Raw genomic sequence first — 21,333 nt, 5'->3', positions numbered from 1 at the left:
CGGGGGAGTTACAAAAAAATGTAAACACACCCCTATTTTATAATGTATAAAATATAATAGTAAAGGACATTGACAGGGTTTGGCCCAAGTGGTGCCCACACGTGGGAGTAGTGCCAACTAGTTCTCCTTGGACTACAATACATTAAAAAAATAATTAAAAGAAAATCGGTCCCAGGAGCTATTAATTTGAATACATCTTATTTTCTAAGGTTTTTCTGGTGTTTGAGGTATTTTTTGTTTAATTAGTTACATTTTCACGCTCAAAAATGCACACCTAACTCATTCCTGTCATACGTATCGCATAACTCCTTAAACCGGTCTTTTGTATGCTCCGCTCCGATAAAAAATACCTACCATGTGCATAATATGGTTTTTGGGGTGGGCTAGGCATCTCGACGCGATAAGGTGCCCTGCTTTATTCCTAGATAGAATTATAATCGACGACGATGATGACGACTAGTATCTTATTTGTTTTATTGTTATGTTATCCTGTGGCTGAAATGATGATGATGATAATGATTCTAATGTAAATGTTGAATAGTATTTTTATAGATATACTATTACAGTACAATAAGTACTATTCACTGCCACAGCTGTTACCAACTGATTAGTTATGTTAATTATTGTAAATATCGATTTATGAATAATATTGATTTATATTAATATATGTAAAACTATAGAAGTGGACGTCCTGTGACGATATGATGATGTTAAACTGAAGTAATAATTATGCAATAGTTGCTTTTTATTGTCAAATTCATTTTTCGTAAATAAATAATTCACTACAAACAAAAAAAAATTCTCTTGATCCCTGGGATAGATTTTCGAGCGCTTTGGTTTACAGGTTAGGGTTGGCCTGAGGAACAAAATGCACCATGGCTTCATTGTGGGCAGCACTTGGGCCAACTTCCATATAAGGATTAGCAATGTCCTTTACATTGATGTTGCCTATATTCAATTAGGATCTTATTATTTGTTGTGATAAAGTTGTTTATTTACAAATTAGATGACGTCTGCAGGCTGCAACTCTGTTGCGCCTAAAGTTCATCGCGCGGAAGCCGTACATTTTTCCGGGATAAAAAGTATCCTCTCCATCCATCCATCTCCATACCAAATTCCAGCAAAATCGGTTCAGCAGTTTGAACCTGAAATCTGAGAGACGCGGATGATTCATTGACTATACACTATTTACATATTTATTTTTTATTCTATTAAATTGTTCACGACACATTCCTTCTATAATCTAGACACGCGGTAGCGTGTCAAGCCAAGTTCCAGCATAACATAATATTATAATATAGGTACAACAATACTCAATAGTTATAATAATCTAATAAATGTTTCTTTCGACCAAAATATTTTCATCGCATTATTTTCATATTATTGGAGCAAAATTAGCTATATACCATATAGCTTAGTCAATATTTTTGGAGCAATGTATACATTTATGAGATCACTATATTTTGTATCAATTTTTCTATCAATCAAAATCAAGTGTGCGAAAACTTCCGTTGTCCATGGATAGGTCAATGTCTTTTTTGCCGATGGCTGCCCAGAGGTCGTCTTTGTACACCACATCACTGAAAATAAAATAGAGAATTAGCTACGTTGTACCATAGAAGAAATTGGTTTATAGGCAGTTTGAAGACCTAAGTCATTTGGTCGGGTTATGTCAATTTAATGTTGGATTATGGATGTGATATTTCGGCTGGGCTTGAAATGACGCGACCAAATAGCAGCCCCGCCATTTGCCTTTCCTGATAGTACATAAAGAAATATGCTATAATGTAACAAAATCAAGTGACTATTGATTTTCTTCAGGCATTTTCCGTATATTTAGTCACACAAGAAAAAAAAAATTATTAAACAGACTTTTCTTACGGCCTGTGCAATGTGCATTAATCATCGTATTTTTTAAAATTGTATCTTTATGTTACTGTAGTTTTTTATTACAATTTCCGCAGTCTGCTGTCTGCACTTTAATCTTACTACATTATAGTTATGTACATAAAAAAAATTACAAACAAAAAATACATTTATTTTTCTTTTGGCTGTAGTCAAGTTAAAAGAATGAAATAGCCATACACTGAGACTAAAGTGCAAAAAATATCACTTAATTAAAGTGTTATTAACTCGTCTTTAAGTTTACATTCAGAAGATTTACCCAATTTCCTTCAATTTATCATATATCTCATGTTTCTTGACCTCCACCGAGGGCAGGGTGCCGCCGTAGTCAGAAGGCAGGTCGTCCTTCTCTAGGTGCTCGAATAGAGAGTTCGACGATGGTGAATGAAATTTAAGCTGAAATAAACGAAGAATTCATAATGTTACTAATAAGTAAAAAGAACGATCATTATTACCGTAAATAATGCCTACAGAAATTTAAAAGCAAAATAGTTTAAGTTATTGGTATTACAATTTACAACCCAACGAAATATTTAAATCATACTATAATGCGCTCTACGCAAAGTTAAAATAAAAAATAAAGAGTAATTTTTTTTATATTACATTGCTTTTTGAGGGGTGGCCTTCCGGTTTGAAAACTTTTTGCGCGACGCTGGATTGTGGCGTTTGTTGTACCACCAGTCACCACCATCCTGCATCGCCAAATGACCGGGAGCCACCACATACGTTCAAGTACATGCATTACGCACTATGTCAATAATCTCCCTGGACTTGAATAGCTTGAAGGCTCCAGGACATCACGTACATGGCTACAACACATACTAAGTCAATAAAACGTCAATAATCTCCCGGGACATTAATGGCTTGAAGGCTCCTGGACACCACGTACACGGCAGCAACCGCAATAAGCGCCGCGTTCACCGCGTGCAGCTTCTGAATCCGCACCGGCAGCGTGTCACGGACACCACACACACGGCTTTAACACCTACCATGTCAATAATTTCCCGGGATATGAAGGGCTTGAAGGCGGTGAGCAAGGTGTCTATGATGGGCGCCGCGTTCACCACGTGTAGCTGCTGGATCCGCACCGGCAGCGACTCCTGCACACGTCACACTGGTATAAGAATATAAATATCACTTTTTGCACACCCTGGAGTTTTTGTTTTTGTTGAGTTGGAGTTCCCTGTGAACATTTTGGTGTGACAGCGCTGCTCACAGTTAACTCTTTTTTAAACTCCATATATAAATAGGTACACATAGACCAGTAGACACCCTAACGGCGCCTTTGAGAAAACATGCGAGCTGAATCCGCGCAGATAGCGCATACGTCTGAAACCCAATATTAATGCTAAACATAATATTATAATAATATAATTATGTAGAATACATCGAAGCAATGGAGCGACGGACCGCGGACGAGGTGACCATACATTTGGTAAAATGTAGTTAAAACGAAATGACATCTGGAGGCTAAAACTTTTTAATCGGGACTTAACGCGACTTATTGAAGTAGTAATACTACTACGAGTACATACTTTTTTATTTTTTATTTTTTTCAGTTATCTGGAGGCTAAATAATAATGAAAATAAAGTTCGAAGACCAATTAGAGAAAATAAGTGTGTTCTAAATCCCAAATTAAATAATAATTAATAACCTATAGTCTCTAACCTGTAAAAAGTATACTGTACCTATTATCGAGACTCGCGAGAAAAAAAAAGTAATAAAACTATAAATTATAATTAATAGTATACATAATTAAAACGTTCGTGTTAAAATATGTAGCGCACTTTTATATTATACAATGCAGTATATAAATAAATGTGTCATAATTATTAATATATTATTATCTATACTAATACTATAATTACTATAATTTACTATAATAATATTATAAATGCGAAAGTATCTCTGTCTGTCTGTCTGTCTGTCTCGCTTTCACGCCAAAACTACCGAACCGATTGTAATGAAATTTTGTATACAGATAGTCTAAAGCCTGAGAAAGGACATAGGCTACTTTTTTACTGGAAAAAAGGGTTGTAAGGGGGTGAAAATACGAAAATTTGTTCAAATTAAGTTAGTTCCAAAAATTCATACTAGATGGCGCCGTGCGTCTCTTACATCGCGCTAACGCTTGCCCAACATCTTTCTATAAGAGGTGGTATCATCATACGTTCAAGTTTCGATTGTTATTAATTGTTTTTTACGTTATTTAGTAAGTCAGTACTTTATATTATACAGTGTGTAACAAAAATAAGTGATAATACTTTAACATTTTTTTTCACTTTTGTATGGGGAACTCGTGACGCTCGGACCCTTGCCCATACAAAAGTGAAAAAATTTTTTCGTCTTTCAGAGCTGCTACTTTCACAGTGAACTCTATACAAGGAACACGTACACACCCTAAAGTATTATCACTTATTTTTGTTACACCCTGTATACAGTGACGTAACCTTAATGATAAATAGTTTATGGGTAAAGTTGTGTAGGTAATTGGGGGGCTAAATAAGCTTTAAAATTTGGAATAAAATATAAAGTTTAATTTTAAAAATGAAATATTATGTGCACACTGCACAGCTGTTTTGATTTAAGGGGTACCAGGGTTTTTTTTATAAAAGCTTTTGACACCAATTTTGTTGACATCGCGCGCTATAAACTGAAGTCCACGCGGACGAAGTCGCGGGCAACAGCTAGTATAATATAATAATTAAGTACTTATCTACCCTGTTACAAAAGCAAGATAATTATTAATTTTGTATAATAATGAGTAAGATATATTATTATCGCTATTTAACAATGTATTTTTTCTTTTTACTAACTTCTAGCCAACACTTCTGACCGTATTAAGTTAAGATAAAATAAAATGATATTTAATACATTATATTGCAATACGCTTTTAATTAACTAACAGGTTTAAATGAAATCGAGCGTAGATACGCGGTAGCGTGTCAAGCCAAGTTCAAGGATAACAGAAATGGTGAGCAGCATCGTCTGTAATATTGCTCGAACCCATAAAGTTAATATACCTAGCGGAATATTAACTTTATGCTCGAACCATAAACTATAATCTGAATCTAAATATATCCTACTTATATTATAAACGCGAAAGTTTGTTTGGATGTATGGATGTGTGGATGTATGGATGTATGGATGTTTGTTACTCTTTCACGCAAAAGCTACTGAATGTATCTTAATGAAACTTTACAATAATATAGCTTATACATCAGAGTAACACATAGGCTACAATTTTAACCGACTTTCAAAATGGAGGAGGTGTTATGTTCGTTTTTTTATATTCAACGATTACTCCGCCGTTTGTGAACCAATTTTCAAATTTTTTCTTTTGGCGTATCTGATGCTGGCGATCTGATGCTGGAATCCATGGGTAATCGTGGGAACTCCTCAAAATTTATATGGAAACATGCGGTGACTTCGGTTTCGTGAGAATTAGTCTAAGCATATGCTACCAACAAGTAAGATTTTGCACAAAGGTATACCATGATTAGGTTGGGAAGTTGCTGAGAGAACTCCGGATTCCTTATACATACAAGTTTGGGAGTTTCGGCATTGTTTTAAGAACGGAAAGCATAATATGCTACTATATAAATTACATTCATCATCATCATCACTACCATATTATACCTAAAATGCATCCCATGATTATAAGCCTATTATGACCCTATTATTGGTATTTGGTACCTATTTTTCATAGTCATTTAGATCAAGATTCGATTTTGTCAAGCGATTTAAAAAATGTTTGTTTGATCGAACACGCTAATCTCAGGAACTATTGGTCCGATTAAAAAAAAATATTTCAGTGTTAGATAGCTCATTTATCAAAGAAGGCTATAGGCTATTTAAACACGCTAAAACTAATAGGACCAAAGAAACAGAGGAAATGTGGTTAAAACGGAAAATTATTAGAAAGGGTTTATCTCACGAACTACTGAAGCAATTTTGTATGTTATTTGGCACAGATATAGAGTAGACTACGTGAAGAGACATCAGCTATTTTGTTGCAAAAAAATTTACGATTTCCGTAAAATTCCTAATTTACGCGGGCGAAGCCGCGCGGGACATCTATACTTATATAACTCAGGATATAAGTATTATACGCGGGATACTTATATAACTCAGACTGACTGACTGAAATAGTGATCTATCAACGCACAGCCAAAATCTTTGGACGGATCGGGCTGAAATTTGGCATGCAGGTAGATGTTATATGACGTAGGCATACGCTAAGAAAGGATTTTGATCAATTCTACCCCTAAGGGGATAAAATATGGGAAGAAAGATTGTATACATATAATAATACTTCTTAACGCGAGCGAAGCCGAAGAAGAAGTAATTATATGTATAAAATGAAGCTCTAAACTCGCTTTAATTTGAGGCTGTAACGCGACACATCATGCTATATGGCTCGAGTAAGACAACCATTATAATAATAATAATATTATAATATCTATGGACGCTTCACACCACGTCAGTCTGGCCCCGTGCTAAGTACCTGAAGGACTTGTGTTACGGGTACCAGACAACGGAAATGTATTGAATACTTTTATACTATATAAGTACATAATATATTTAGGATTTTTATTATATCATACACATAATACTTAATACACATCCATGACCCAGGAACATTGAAAACTTTTTGTTCCATCAGCGGGATTCGAACCCGCAACCCCCGGCTTGAGCTGCCACTCACTCAACCATTGAGCCACAGAGGTCGTCTCGATTTTCAAATAGGTAACAATTGGTTATTTGAAAATCGTACCCCCATTCTCTAGCGATGCACAGTGTCGAGCACGTAGTCTTCATAAAAGAACTTACCAGCTGGTATTTAAGTATCTTTTTGCTTATGAACAAGTTGAGAGTTTTCATGAACTTGTAGTTGATATGCTTAGCGTCTAATATGGCCACGACGCCATCTTTAACGTCTGTTTCCGTCAGTAGATACACGTCGAACATCATTGTGAATAGCTTGCAGTCGGATACGTAGTTGTATATGTCGAAACCCGGGTCGTTCATTTGCCATATAAGTAGTTTTCTGTTATTTGATATGTCGTATACACAGGTGTCACTGAAAAAAAATATTTTTAATCTTATTATAATTTATAGGGTACTATCAGGGATCATATTATATTATATATGCAGATGGCGATCCTGATAATTTAATCGAACTATGTAAATCTCATTTGTCAGATCACGATTATCGTTGACTTGACACAACCCGACCAAATAGCGTAGATCCGCGATCTGCCTAAGAGAAACAATAATTTATCTGGTAGTACATGGATTTTGCGGCACTAGCATTCACAAGATTTTTGTTTGAATTTAACACGTTCGCTGCGAAGCAAGGCATTATATGCCTGGTCGATTGCTTTCTATCAGTTCGTGCGTGCTCTATCGTGTCTTTTCGCTCGATGCGGGCGCTGTAACTCGAGGAGTACTACGGGGATAGTTTTATATACTTACCCATTTTTAAAGCTTATGACGTTTTATTAAAAAATGCACCAGGATTTTTAAACATAGTTCGCACGGAATTAAAATTGAACAAGCTCAGTGCGATACTCATAACTCAGATACCAGCTCAGAATTGAGATCCTCGTCATAGAACTTTGCCGGTACCGACTTCAAAAGAATGAAAATTGGGTGCAGAAGTAGTTGAGGTTTAGTCGAATTTTGAAAAAGGCACTAATGAAGAATAATAATTATTTCATACTTTTTAGATCATCGTTTTTACCTTGGAAGTCGGGTTCAATTTTTTGTTTATAAATAAAAATTATACTATTTTTAGTTATCTACAAGACCACCTTATGCGTACCTAAATAACCACTACTAAAGTTCACATTATATTATTACTGTAAGTGAAATTGTGGTAAATGCTTGCAGTTATCTAAGCGATACTGAAATTTCCAAAGTTTTATCTTTAAATGTTCAGGAGTTCCGTTCAGTGCCTTTGGATCCAGAGACACCTTCGTATGAAATTTCACTTATGTGCAACTTATGTTTGAGTTACTAGAAACAACATCTTAACCACCACGTGTGTTTTAATAAATTTCTCTCATAGATTCCATCATCAGATCATCACCTTCGTAATCATTGTACCAAATTCGGATTATACCCTATGCAACAACAAAATAATTTTTGAAATCGGTCCACGAACAGCGGAATAATGATCAAAGACATCTGTGTCGATGTATAAAACTATGAAATAATAATACTAATAATAGAGTCGTAATGTGATTTTACAAGGTTTATGGATAGTGACGATGATGACGATTAATCTTATGTACATTAAGCATATGCATTAAGTTCTTGAAACAACGTCAAAACCCCCAAACATGTATCTATGAGGAGGCCTGAGATCTGTTCACCACCTTCTAACCATGGTATATCTTGGTGCAAAATCTAACTTCTTGGTGAGATTTACTTAGAATACTTCATTTAATTTTTATCCAAAAGCACCATAATAATATGTTTCCATTTAAATTGAAATACTTCAGCTGAATCGAAATCACAATGTCATCCAGATAAATTGTGGTTGTTAGTATAAATAGCGAGGAATTCCCTCGATTACTTATGATTCCCATTATCAAGTTACCACTTTTATGAACATGGTACCAAATTCGGATTATACCTTATACAATAGCAAAAAAATCTTGAAAATCGGTCAACAAACGGCGAAGTGATCGATGAACAACCTCCTCCTTTTTGGAAGTCGGTTAAAAGTAACTTACACAACTGAAGCCTGGACTTTCAGCGGACCGGCTTCCAAATTTCTGTTTCCAAACAGCTCCGGCGCACTAGCTCTTATTGTGCTGAACTTCTCTAGTGTGGCTTTAGCCTTCTCTATGTCGAAGAAGCAGCTGTGCACGAAACGGTACAGCATCAAGTCATCTAGAATGTACAGAATTGGTAAACAATGTCATAATAGGTAATTAAAAACAGAAGTGGGCAATGACTAAGTGTATAATTTATACTCCCTACTATAACTATGTAATAATTAGACATCGGATTATATGCATTTTTGCATACTTGCATATGCAAATGCATATAATGGGGCTTTTTAGGCGATAGTGCATATTTCGGCCATTTTATGCCCTCGTTGTCTCCAAACTAGCTATCATAATACACACCGAGGCCACGAAACAGAGGAATGATCTATCATTCCTCTGTTTCGTGATTTGATCTATCAAAATCCTTCAAATATGTAGCCCACTCTTGTTTAAAGACTTCCGCAATACACCCTAAGTACAATATCTTTCTAGAAACAAAATGTTTCTTTGTAGTTGGCCACATTTGAAAAAAAAAAATAATAAAGGAAAGAAGAAAAAGTCCTGGATTTAATGGAATTATGAAAATTAGTGCATTTATTATGAGCAACACCAGAAAACTCTTCCAAAAGGAATACATTTTTATAATATTAGTGACTTTTGATTGTGCATATTTCGGCCATTTTTTCGTGCATATTTGCATGCATATTTCGGTACTTTGATCGTGCATATAATCCGATGTCTAGTAATAATAATTGATTTCAGAAAGATAAAATGAATTTAAGAAGTTTTTATATGATTATTGTTGTAGGTATAAAAGTAGAATCTGCACAAAATTAACTTGCGATTGAACAAACCTTTAGAAAATGTCTTACTTCCAAGTTCCAGATATTATAGTTAACTAACCGAGGTCCTAGATTTACGCGTTGCGCTTATTAAATGGGTTTAATTCTTTTTTTTATCAGTTAAAAATTTAAAATAATAAATTATTATCTTTATACAATGTAAAGTATGATATTATTATAATGATACCAGTTCGGTAATATCTAAATTGTGGAATTATAATATTTAAACATTTCCTGTTATTATGTATAAGTACTTATGGAATATTTTCATCTTAATTTTTTCTGACACACAAAAATCTTTATTATGAAAATGGCAAGAAATTGTTCTATTTGTATTGAGATATTAGCGAAAAAGAATGAATTCTTTGATTAATAACTTATTCTTAACTTTTATTATTTGATTAATAACATTCAAATATCAAAAGGATATTTATAGAATAAAAACTGGGTTTGATTTTAAATACATAACTCAAACTTGTATTAATAGTAAGATATTAAAATTGATGAATTTTATGAGGACCATGGACCATGGAAGGCCACTCTAACGGGAAAATACTTTTTACTCTACGAACAATGAAAACTAAGGAAAAGTAAGTGCGTCAACAAATTTGCCCACGAGTCTACAAAATATTAGACTCCTGTGTATATTTTGTGTAAATATAGAAGTGACAATAAATGTCAACGGCTTTATTTCGTAAATTTGAGTGTTAACTGTGTTTCGTCGCTATTGCCAAATTTTAGTGTGCGAAAAGAAACCAAATTCAAAACGGTTGAAAAGTAGAAGTCAAAGGAGTTACCTACGTTTCCTTAGTTTTTATTATTCGTAGTTTTTATTCGTTTATTAACTAAATAAATAATGGAAACAAATAATCAAGTAATGCTCTGTTTTATTAGACTGTATCATATTATAAATTACTTCTTAACCTAGCTAGGTTTTGAAGCTTCAAAAGCCATTTTGTAAACTTAAGTTTTGTTAAGCTCTTCCTAATAGCCTTGCAAGAAACACAGCTCCAAACAAGGTCAATATTATACATCAATCGTTTAACTTGAAAATAGAGTTACGAGTATAATTATTTATCTGCTTTTACTAAAACGAAATTATAATCTCTTTCAATTAAGAGACACATTAAATGCTCAATATATTGAATATCATTTAAAAAAACTTTAACGAACATTGCTTGGACATCATCTTATAACTAAGAATATTCACACATATATCACAGTGACACCTTATAACTAATTGCCAACGCGTTTTATAATGCCATCAAATTTTATTTAATCAAAAATGGCCTTCTTATGGGCCCGTCATGTCCAAAGCCAAAATGTTCAATATGAGTGTATAAGTTTAATAATCGTAATAAGTCAAGATGTTATAAAAAATATTATTTTAATTGTTACGGTACGCATTTATAACTAAAAAATGACTTCAAGAAGTTCCTTGTAAAGTCCATCACATTTTTGGTTGGGCCTTATAAGGAACCACTGGTCGTCCTAGGAACATTACCAATATTTTAACTTAAATCGAGGTATAAGTAGATTTTCTTTTATTAGTATCATACACATATTATTCTTATACGATAATTCATTAATCATTGTAATAATAATATGTGAGTAAGATAATTAGATATAGGTTATGTAACTAAAAACTGAGTTGTTGCAACACTGTGCGGAAATTACAATTATTGTGACCTCAACAACCAAAGTCTACAAACAATGAAATCGCACTGCCACAATTGCGGCACGATCAACTCGCCGCCGCAATAGTGGCCTTTAGTTTGATCACTTTAATGGATCTTAGTCTGTAGTAGAAGGAATATGTTTTACCATGACCATAATTATGACTTTTTAATAGTTGGCCTTCAAAAGAGCGTGGCCTTCCATGGTCCATGGTCGACACAATAAATATAAACTGTTATAACCTGACTGGTCCACTTTTCCTTATGCCAAAGCATTACACTGCTATTAATCAAAAATTATTCTTATTACTTACCTACGAATTACTTACTTTATAACTTGTTTGCGCTCTTTTTTATGAATTGTCTGTTTTTCTTTTTTTTCTTTTGAATTGTAATTTTATGGTGTGTTAATAATATGGTTATGTAATATATAATTTGAATACATAAAGTTTTTTCTCAACTCCGGGCGGAAAACGTCAATGCGTCCCGCTGCGCTTACCGATGTTGCCGTTTTCCGCCTCCATCGATGAGAAAAATAGTATACGCACCATTTACAAAAAAAAAAAAAACAATAAAGATCGAAAATAGGAGAATTAAAAAAAAGATAATACATGATATATACTTATACATACATGATACAAAAGCAAAGGATTTTTTTATAAACGTAATATTTTTTCATACTATGGTCAGTAGGTACGGTCGCATCATGAAAAAGTTTGAAAAACATTGGTCTATAATATAGCTCTGCTAATGTATGTCACTTATAATGCGCAATAAGCAAATACAATGGAATATTAATCAGTCACTATTTTAAAAGCTTTTATTTAACTTGCTCTGTATGTATGTAAGTATGTATGTTCGGGTGAAATTTTGGAACTCAATTTTTTTTGTTTCAATTTAGATTACAAGACACAGTATACCTAATTACCTACTAAAGAAGTTAGCATCTGGTTTGTAACATGAAAAGTACTACAGTAGGAACTAGATTAACCGGACTAATTAGCCATTCAGATATTGGAAAATCCGGACAATCGAAAGTGCGAAGAAAAGCGGGTTCGGTGCATATTTGTGCATATGTTCCAGTCAAAAACTTCTATAGAAGTCTTTGGTTCCAGTACACAATGTTATTGTCTTTGTTATAAATAACACAGAAACTAAAGATTAATAAGAAATCATTAAGAGATACATTTTCCGGTGGCAGTCCGGATAATTGAGAACCCGAATAACTGAGGGCTGGATTATCGAGTTTCTACCTACGCCTATTTCGAAATATCCGTGGATCTTACGTGAAAAATAACATAGATAAGTATAGTTACCAAAATCTTTAGGTAAATGTGAATGTCTGTTTATCCAGTTCCGCATCTGTTCGATGTAGTAACTGCGTTTCATCGGGACCTCGTTATCCATTTTCAGTTCTTACTGTAAAAATACCAAATAAATGTTTTAATTTTAGTATTACTAATGGTTATATGAATAAAACTAACATAAGAGTTATTAAGTTATTCAATTAATCAATTTTATCAGATCAATCAAGAAAAAAAGAAAGAAAAAAAGAAAGGGCCCGATCTAGATATTTAATCGCTCCGGGCATAGATAATTTTCGCAGCTCTTTACATACAGAAAACCTGTATGGTTTTCTGTCAAGCGATCTGTTTGCTGGATTCATTAATACCCGACTAAGCTAAGAAGGTCCGCCATTATCGATTCATAATTGAAGACGTGAGTGGAAGAATCGAACAAGTAACATTTCGTAACATACGGACAATAAGTCAATTTTTTCTCTAATTATTTTAATAAAACTTGTAAGTTATCTAAGTACTACATAACTTAGCTAATATATTTGGCTACACATATAATCCATATTTTTTATATTTCAAATAATTTTTCCGGCCCTAAAGCCTCCATTTAAGCAAAAAAACGGGAAATTTGTTCATGTTACTTACCTTATTCTTCCACTCACGTCTTGAATTAGTATCGCTGGTAATAATCATAAAAAAATACGTGATTTTTTTTATGAAATAAGGGGGCAAACGAGCAAACGGGTCACCTGATGGAAAGCAACTTCCATCAGGTGACCCGTTTGCTCGTTTCGTCGTCCATGGACACTCGCAGCATCAGAGGAGCTGCAGGTGCGTTGCCGGCCTTTTAAGAGGGAATAGGGTAATAGGGTAGGGAAGGAAAGGGAAGGGAATAGGGGAGGGTAGGGATGGGATGGAAAGGAAATAGGGGAGGGTAGGGAAGGGAATAGGGTAGGGGATTGGGCCTCCGGTAAACTCACCGTTTAATTCCATCGTCCCACGATTCAAATAGATTTTTTGGTAAATAGATATTATGCTCTTTGTGAAGGGCTTAGTTGTTAAGTTGCAAAGAACTATGACGAGCGAAACAAAAAGTTTAAACGCCTTATTAATCATTTATAACAATACATACATACTTAAAATGGAATATTCTTATTTCTTATTGAGAAAACCTGTAACACAAGTAACAGTTTAGTTAAATAATATACATCAAACATGAAGTAAATATTTCAAGTTCATTAATATTTATTACCTTTGTTTGAAGTTACTCATTTCAATGTAAGTATTTGATAGGGCAACTTTTTGGTAAGTCCACTGCCGACTTTCACAGATTAGCATTACAAAAAAAACAAATTAATTTAATTAGCTTTTTTAAAAAAAAATATTAACTTTTATCTAAATCCTAAGTGTTAAAAAAGTAACAAAATATTATCTTCATATATTATTATTAGGCAGTGGTAATAAGCAGAGTATTATTGATATCTTATTTGTTGGATGATTGGAATATTATAGCTCTGAAATTACTAGTCCGATTTTTAAAGAAACGTAATTACTATAACTTATTATCATAACTAGCTATTTGACCGAGCTTTGCTCGGTATTCGATAAAACACGAATAAAATGATATTTTTTAAAGTGATTCCTAGCTTTCAAATTAAAAATAGATTTCAAATTAAAAAAAATGCAGATTTTATGTGTAGCCAGATAAATTATGTTACTCAGATAATGTTAAGTTACAGGGTTTGCTTAAATTATGTGGGAAAATGAACAATATGCCCTTGTGTTATAAAATGTTAGTTACCCACTTCGTCTTCAATTGTCTCTGCGCAAAAAAAAACCCGTGTAAAATATATATCCCTGCATAAGTATAACCATAGGTTTAGTCACGAATCACAATAATTGATTATTGGCTACTGACAACTTTACAACTACGTTTATGCCAATGACATAAGGTTAATTTTCATAGAAACAAGAGGTAAAAAAATTCTGAATGTAGTTGCAACCTTCGTTGTGCCTTCGTGCGACATGACAGCTCAGAAAACCTGGTTTATTGCAGGATATGAAATCGTTTTACGATAGTCTGTGGTTATTGTCTACTATTATTTATTTTACCTGAGGGAATATTCATATAGTTACTATAATTGGTAATTAATAATTATTAAGATTAGCTGTTCTTAAATCGGTAATGTCTTTTAAAGTATTTAGGTACACCTAAATACTTTCAAAGAAGGCCGCGCGGAGAACAAGTTAAAAAAAATATAAACCTTAATATTTTTTTGGAGTCAGTTAAAAAAATTATATAAAGCTTTCTCTCAGAAATAATATTTCGATATTCTTTTGTCTTGCAAATCCCACTACAAACATAATTTAATAAAAATACTTCAATTAGTATTTTCATTAAATTTAGCAAACTTAGACGTAAGTCGTAACCATCAGATTCGGCATAACACAAATTTCCACACATTTACACTTTAAGCTTCAACAGACCGATAATTTTAAAATATTCGTGGTAGAAATAGTTATTTTCCTCGTAATGTATAAAACATGACTCATAAGTTGATTGTTTTTAAGAATCTTTATCAAACTCGTTGACACTGTTTCACTATTCACTAATCACATCGCACTAATATTATAAAGACGAAAATTTGTGTGTTTATTTGTTGCTTGTTCACGAAAAACAACAACACTAATTTTGATTTAAAAAATAATTTATGGTAGAAGAATGAGCATGTATCACATGCTACTTTTACCATAAAAAGTACAGTGTTCCCGTGCGATACTAGCTAGATTTACACGGGAAGAGCCACAGGATATAAATAGCAATTAAAGGCATGTAGACTAAGGGCCTGTTTCACCACTTCCTCGTAAGTATCGAATAGGATATCCACCACTTAACTTGACAGATCAAGTATGGAGAATCTGTCAATAGCCTATTCGGCACTTTATCAGAAAGTGGTGAAACAGGCCCTAATTTTGCTTTAGTTCAGCAGACCTAAAAACGTCACAAAGTGCAATTCCCCTCAAATCAATTCAGAAAATGAATTGTTGAATCTGTCAAACTAATGAATGTCAAATTAGTATGAATTGAATGCGAATTACTAGACATGAATTGCACGCAAAGTGATCATTTTGTGATTAAAAAAAATGAATCATGATCATAATATTGTTATTCTCCAAAGTGGCCATTTTAGATCCGCTGTAGTTTTTAAAACAATAAAATATATAATATAGACTTTCATAGTGTTGTGTGCTGTGCATTTAGGTGCAACACATCACTCCAACTCAAGAACGAATTGGACTATAATGCAGCTAGTAGATAATTCTTAAGAGCAATGATCCTCGAAAGTAACACATTGTGATAGTCAGGGCCGTCTCTAGCCCATGTGGCGCCCGTGTGCAAACATTACCCTAGCGCCCCCTAACAAGCGCGCGCGCGGTCAAAATAAAATGGGTACAAAGTAAAAGTACAGTTTGTCCGGCCGCTTAAGGGTGAGGACTCTAAGCGGTGGCTTCTTTCGTTCCACCAGACGAAATATAACAGCACATCAAGTTACCACATAGGTACTGTCAAATTTCTCCAATATAAAATAGATAACTCTATTGTTATTTGTTTGTAGATTGAAGTATTTTTCGGTTTTTACCATGATGTGCTCTTGAGTCTTGACTGACCCAACAAGCCTAACCCCAAAACGTAAATTTTATATCGCTTAAGTACTTTAACTTTACTTTAAATTTCATGTTCCATACTTATTAAACATCACATCATCATAACATCGGTATTATTTTGATTTCATTATTCGATTTCATTGAAGAGCTCTAACTTCTCCCATCCGAAGAGCCAGCATGGCACAGTTTGTTTTCTAAATTAGAACACTGTGCTTTTTTGTATCTAAATCCAAATCCTCCCACTACCTATTTTGAAAAAACGAGCGATATGACACTCACTATTACACCAAATAATATAACCTTCATTTATGTGTTTTAAGGTTTTTTTCACGTTGAAAAATAAAGATTATAATATTTAAATTGCAAAAGCCGTGCCGCTCATGGCGCGCCTTGCTTTGCTGTAATTCTACAAATATAAGAAGAGCTTCGGATATTACATAAAAATGTTTGCAAACTGGAGTTCTTTTTACGTTGGTCAATAAAGCGTGGGCCGTGGCGGCCGGCCAGCGCGGGCGCGCGCCGAGTGCGAGCGGCGCTCGGCGCCCCTAGGACCGCGGCGCCCGTGTGCACCGCACACATTGCACCTAAGGGAAAGACGCCCCTGGTGATAGTCCAAAGATGCACAGAGGAAAAGACATAAACGCGTGCGAGGCTTATTTTTAACCCCTTCTTGGAAAAATATTAACACAATGAGTAAAATATACCTACGGTATACAATGTTTTATCGTTGTCTGCTAAATAAGAAAAGTAAACAAAAATAACTGTTTAACTTTTTTTAAATAAATGGGTTTTTTTTTTAGTTAAACTAAATAATTATACACATTGCACTTATTCCAGAAAAAAATCACTTGATGATGATTTTTTCGAAACGGGTCGTGTATATAATAATTTTGTAATAAATATAAAAATGTGTAATTAATTAATTGAACATGAATTTCTACCAAGAAGTGACAGTGCATTAAATATCAAAATTATTTTTGTATTTTATACAAATTATATTCAAGAATTCCACTGCATATTGTGCAATAAATTGTTAAAAAAAAATAAAAAATTAAGACATCAATATTCATTGAACTGGTATAGATCACGTGGACCTACCTTGTGTTCAACCGTAACGCCCGGAAACTGACACCTCAATGATCGGCGAAGGAAAGATAACCAGACCTAATATTACTATTCGCAACCGGTCAAGCGCGAGCCACGCGGTGAAGGGTTCTGTAGAAAATAAATAAAATAAAAGGACTATATTTTAGGCATATACGTACCTAGTACCTAGGTACTAGGTACGTATATGCCTAAAATTACTCCTGCGTAGCTGCGTAGCTGCGTAGCTGGCCGGCCACCGTCACCGAAACTGGGGAGCTACCCATAACACACAGAGAATTAAAAAATATATGTAAAAATAAAATAACGTTAACGTTTTATATAGAGTCGAAGTTTAGTTTTGTTTTGTTTACTCAAGAAATGTATTAGGGGCCGTTCATAAAATACGTTTGCATACAAGGGGGGGAGGGCTTTTGCCGAGTGTAACAAGATGTGACAAGGGCTGACAGGGGGTCTACGGCAGCGTGTCTTTCGCCGTTCATTAAAAAATGTTAATATCTCGAGTTTTTTTTTACAATTTTGTAATGTTAGAAGTCACTAATTATATATAGATATTTTGGAGCATATTTTACAGAATCCTTGGACTTCTGACACATAGAAATACATAATATTATTTATTTGTTTAAATTTTATTATAAAAATAAAAAAAATATTTTCTAATATTATCATTTGTGTATTATCAATCAAAAATCATGTTTAGGGGGAGGGGCATTAGTTTTTGTGACGAAATATTTATAGGGCGGGTCACAGAAAGTGTGACACAGCGTGACAACCGGGGGGAGGGGGTCAAAAAAAGTTAATTGTAGTGTGGCGTAGAAAGGCCCCTTATATAAAATATGAATCGCTAAATGTATGTGTAACCGCTTGTCTCGAAAATGTAGCTGTTTTTATTGAACTTTTTAATGTCGAATAAAGCTTCGCGCTCACTTTGTCGGCGCGTGCCGGGACGGATCGGGGCTCAGCGCAGCGCAAAATGCGCTATAGCACACTATTGCCGGGCCGGGCCGCATCGCATTGACGGATTTTGAGTACTTTGGATAGCTCCAGTGTGACCACTCTTAAATCACTCGTGACTCGATATATCAAAAACGTTGCTATATTCTACTAAAATCTACTAGACCGTGTTTTAGCTTCTACCGAAAATCTACCTTTATCAATGTATTCTAATTTCTACGTGGTTGAAACTAAAATAAAACTAAAATGTTTATATGGACTGTCTTCATTATGCATTTTATTTTTTATATTATTTGTTATATAATATCGATCTTCTATTAAAATTTACAAAAAATTTTGGACTACTAAATCGTCATCCATTTGACCTCAAATCTACCAAAAAGTGGAAATCCATGTGAAGTGTGGTCACACTGTTGCCGGGGCGCAGCAGATTCGTCGGGCCTTGTCGGGCCCTTGTCGCATTGACGGAAATCCGCTGCGCCAAATTGCGCTTCCATACAAATTGTATGGAGGCGGATTTTTGCGATGAGCCCCGGCACGCTGAGCCTCGGCACGGCCCGTCTCAATAGGCTCACTCCTTTAAGGTTGTTACGGAAAGAAAAAAAATAAAATTACGTGCATGATTAGAAATAATTCTTCTCACCACCACCACCTTATACGATATAATGTCATTACGTTTAACTTTATAGATATGGCGGGACGGCGTCCGTCGGGACCGCTAGTTGTACATAACCAATGACATAAATCTATCCAGATTCCAGACCTTAATCCAACATTCTATCCATGCTATATAATACAATGGGAAATACTTCGGGGCTAAAATGGTAACATATTTTAGCAATTCCTCTCAATCAATTCACTATGAATAATTATAAAAATTGTCAAACTAACGAATGTCAAATTAAGTAGTATGAATTTAGACAATTGCAAACAGAGTGTCAATTTTGCGATTAAAAAAAAAAATATATCATTTATTATGATTCAAAATATTATGATTCTCGAAAGAGACCATTTTAGCCCCGCTCGCGCGCTGATAACTCTTTATGCAATATTGTTGAATCGATTTGACACTTTTATTCCATTATACACGAATTGTTATGGGACGAAGTCGCGGACAACATCTAGTCTAGGTATATAATATTCGAATAATATTATTCGAATATTATATACCTGTATTTTTGTTTACAGACTCAATAGGATATTTGAATAATCATTAATCACCCAAATACCTAAATCAGGTTTTCCTTAAACGACGACTACAAAAAGTGGTAGGTATTTGTGGAACTCGTTACACGCCAGCCACAATCAAGAAATGTGGATTTTATGTATGGCCAGTTATAACCAGATGATGAAGACTGAACTAGACAAGTTACAAGGTTTGTTCAAATTTAGGGAAAAATGAGTAATTGCCCTCATGTTATAAACTGATAGAACTTATCTATTTTATCCTCTTCCTTCTTCATTTTTTTTTAGAAACTTTTAAAAAAATGAAGAAGATAGATATAATACTTTTTTTTTGCAGAGTTAGTCAAGAATATCAGTTATTACAAGGGTTCCGTCACGAGAACAGTTTTGAGAACCGCTGCTTTAAGAGGATACACCAGGGTCGAGGGAAATTGAAAATAGGTATTTGAAAATGTATTGATGTCTCACCAATCTTAAGTCTCCCACCGCAGAGCGCGATAGAGACAACACGACAAAAGTTCTACCAAAAGAACAGAAAATCTTCGATTCGTTGTCCGCTGATTCCTTCTCCAAAACTTAACCGATTTAAATACTTTTTCATTAAGAATTAAAGCAAGGCTTGAGCTGTGTTCCTATGTTTTATTTTTTTGTATATTTTAGCCTGTTTTGTTTTCTGGGTGTTTGAACAGAGAGGAAAATCTGGCCATTTTTTGGGTGTTTACGTTCTTATCTTTTTTAATAAGAAAATTATGAACAAAAAGAAAACATAACGACATGCTAATAGTGGCTATAGATATTCAGGAAAAAAATCATAACTCTACCGGCATTATCCAGGGAGGAAACAGGGGACAACGTTTGTATGGAAAAACGGCGGTGTGGACTCCTCTTAAGTTAATATCCACTTACAAACATAATATTATTTAACTTAAAAAATAGTAGAACCATAATATTGTAATTTGTAGCTAATGAGTTTTGTAATAAATATTATTGTACCAACTGGTTTTTAGTTTTTGTTTCAATAATAAAGAGTTTTGTAATAATATTTTAAGAATTTTTTTTGTAAAGATTTAAATATGACCTCTGCATATTCAACTGCCAAAGTTGTTTTGAATACCTCAATAGTTATAATTATTGAATTATTAAAAATAATTAAATATGAAATTGGATACTCATTTAAATGGTCAAGTTGAGTTTCACCACATAATAATAAAAAGAAAATGCATGAAAAGGGTGAAAAAGTGCTCTCATGAGTACATAACTATAAAAGTATTTATTGTAAGCGAATGAAACTCATAATAACGTCACTATTTTCTATAGGACCTTCCTTTCTCTACCACAAAATATTCCGCACTTCCTTAATGTCACTTCTTTTACAATCACTTACCTAAAATACCTTTTGAAAGGCCGGAAATGCACTTTGGACTCCAAAGTTTGGAGTCCTCTTGTGTGACTTGTATCCGCGGTAAACTAATATTATAATTACATTAATCTAAATTGTTGTAACTATTTAATCAGTCTAATATAAGAGTGTGCTAAGGAAGAGTAGTGGCCTTTCCTGAAACAGGTTTTTTTTGTGTGCTGAAGGCACGTCAAGTAGCCCTGATGTCACTGCGACCCTTGAGGATCTATTGTGACTCCTTCGCATTAGAGTACCGTCCCCAACCCAATGCTGCTCATAAATTGAACGATGTGGTTAGGGTTGGTGCCACGAATTTCCTCTGTGGATGAGTATTCGTAGCGACCAAGGTGCCTGTTTCTACTCTTTAGTAGAGCAGGACAGTCAAGAAGAAGGTGTATAGGTGTCTCGTCCTCCTCCTCGTAGAATCTGCAAGTCGTTAAGCTACTAACACCTATTCTGTTAAGGTGCTTATTGAGCTTGCAGTGCCCAGTTAGGCTTCTGGTAAGGATTCTTAATTGATT

At 34.2% G+C, this 21,333-nt stretch overlaps 1 protein-coding gene across 1 annotated transcript; it reads right to left on the bottom strand.

The window, feature by feature from the left end:
* Positions 1–1,478: 1,478 nt before the first annotated feature.
* LOC121734201 (alpha-tocopherol transfer protein-like) lies at positions 1,479–17,298 on the bottom strand. Its single transcript, XM_042124679.1, has 7 exons — positions 17,269–17,298; positions 12,523–12,625; positions 8,650–8,809; positions 6,740–6,989; positions 2,895–3,005; positions 2,165–2,301; positions 1,479–1,580 (listed from the first exon to the last, which is right to left on the bottom strand). The coding sequence occupies exons 2-7, from the start codon at positions 12,611–12,613 to the stop codon at positions 1,481–1,483; spliced, it is 849 nt and encodes a 282-aa protein (XP_041980613.1). The 5' UTR covers positions 12,614–12,625; positions 17,269–17,298; the 3' UTR covers positions 1,479–1,480.
* Positions 17,299–21,333: the final 4,035 nt, after the last annotated feature.

The sequence above is a fragment of the Aricia agestis genome, chromosome 15, assembly GCF_905147365.1.
Source record: "Aricia agestis chromosome 15, ilAriAges1.1, whole genome shotgun sequence".
In the NCBI taxonomy this organism is placed as follows: Eukaryota; Metazoa; Arthropoda; class Insecta; order Lepidoptera; family Lycaenidae; genus Aricia; species Aricia agestis.
Note: the sequence above shows the minus strand (reverse complement) of the source record. Positions and strands in the feature narration are given on the sequence as shown.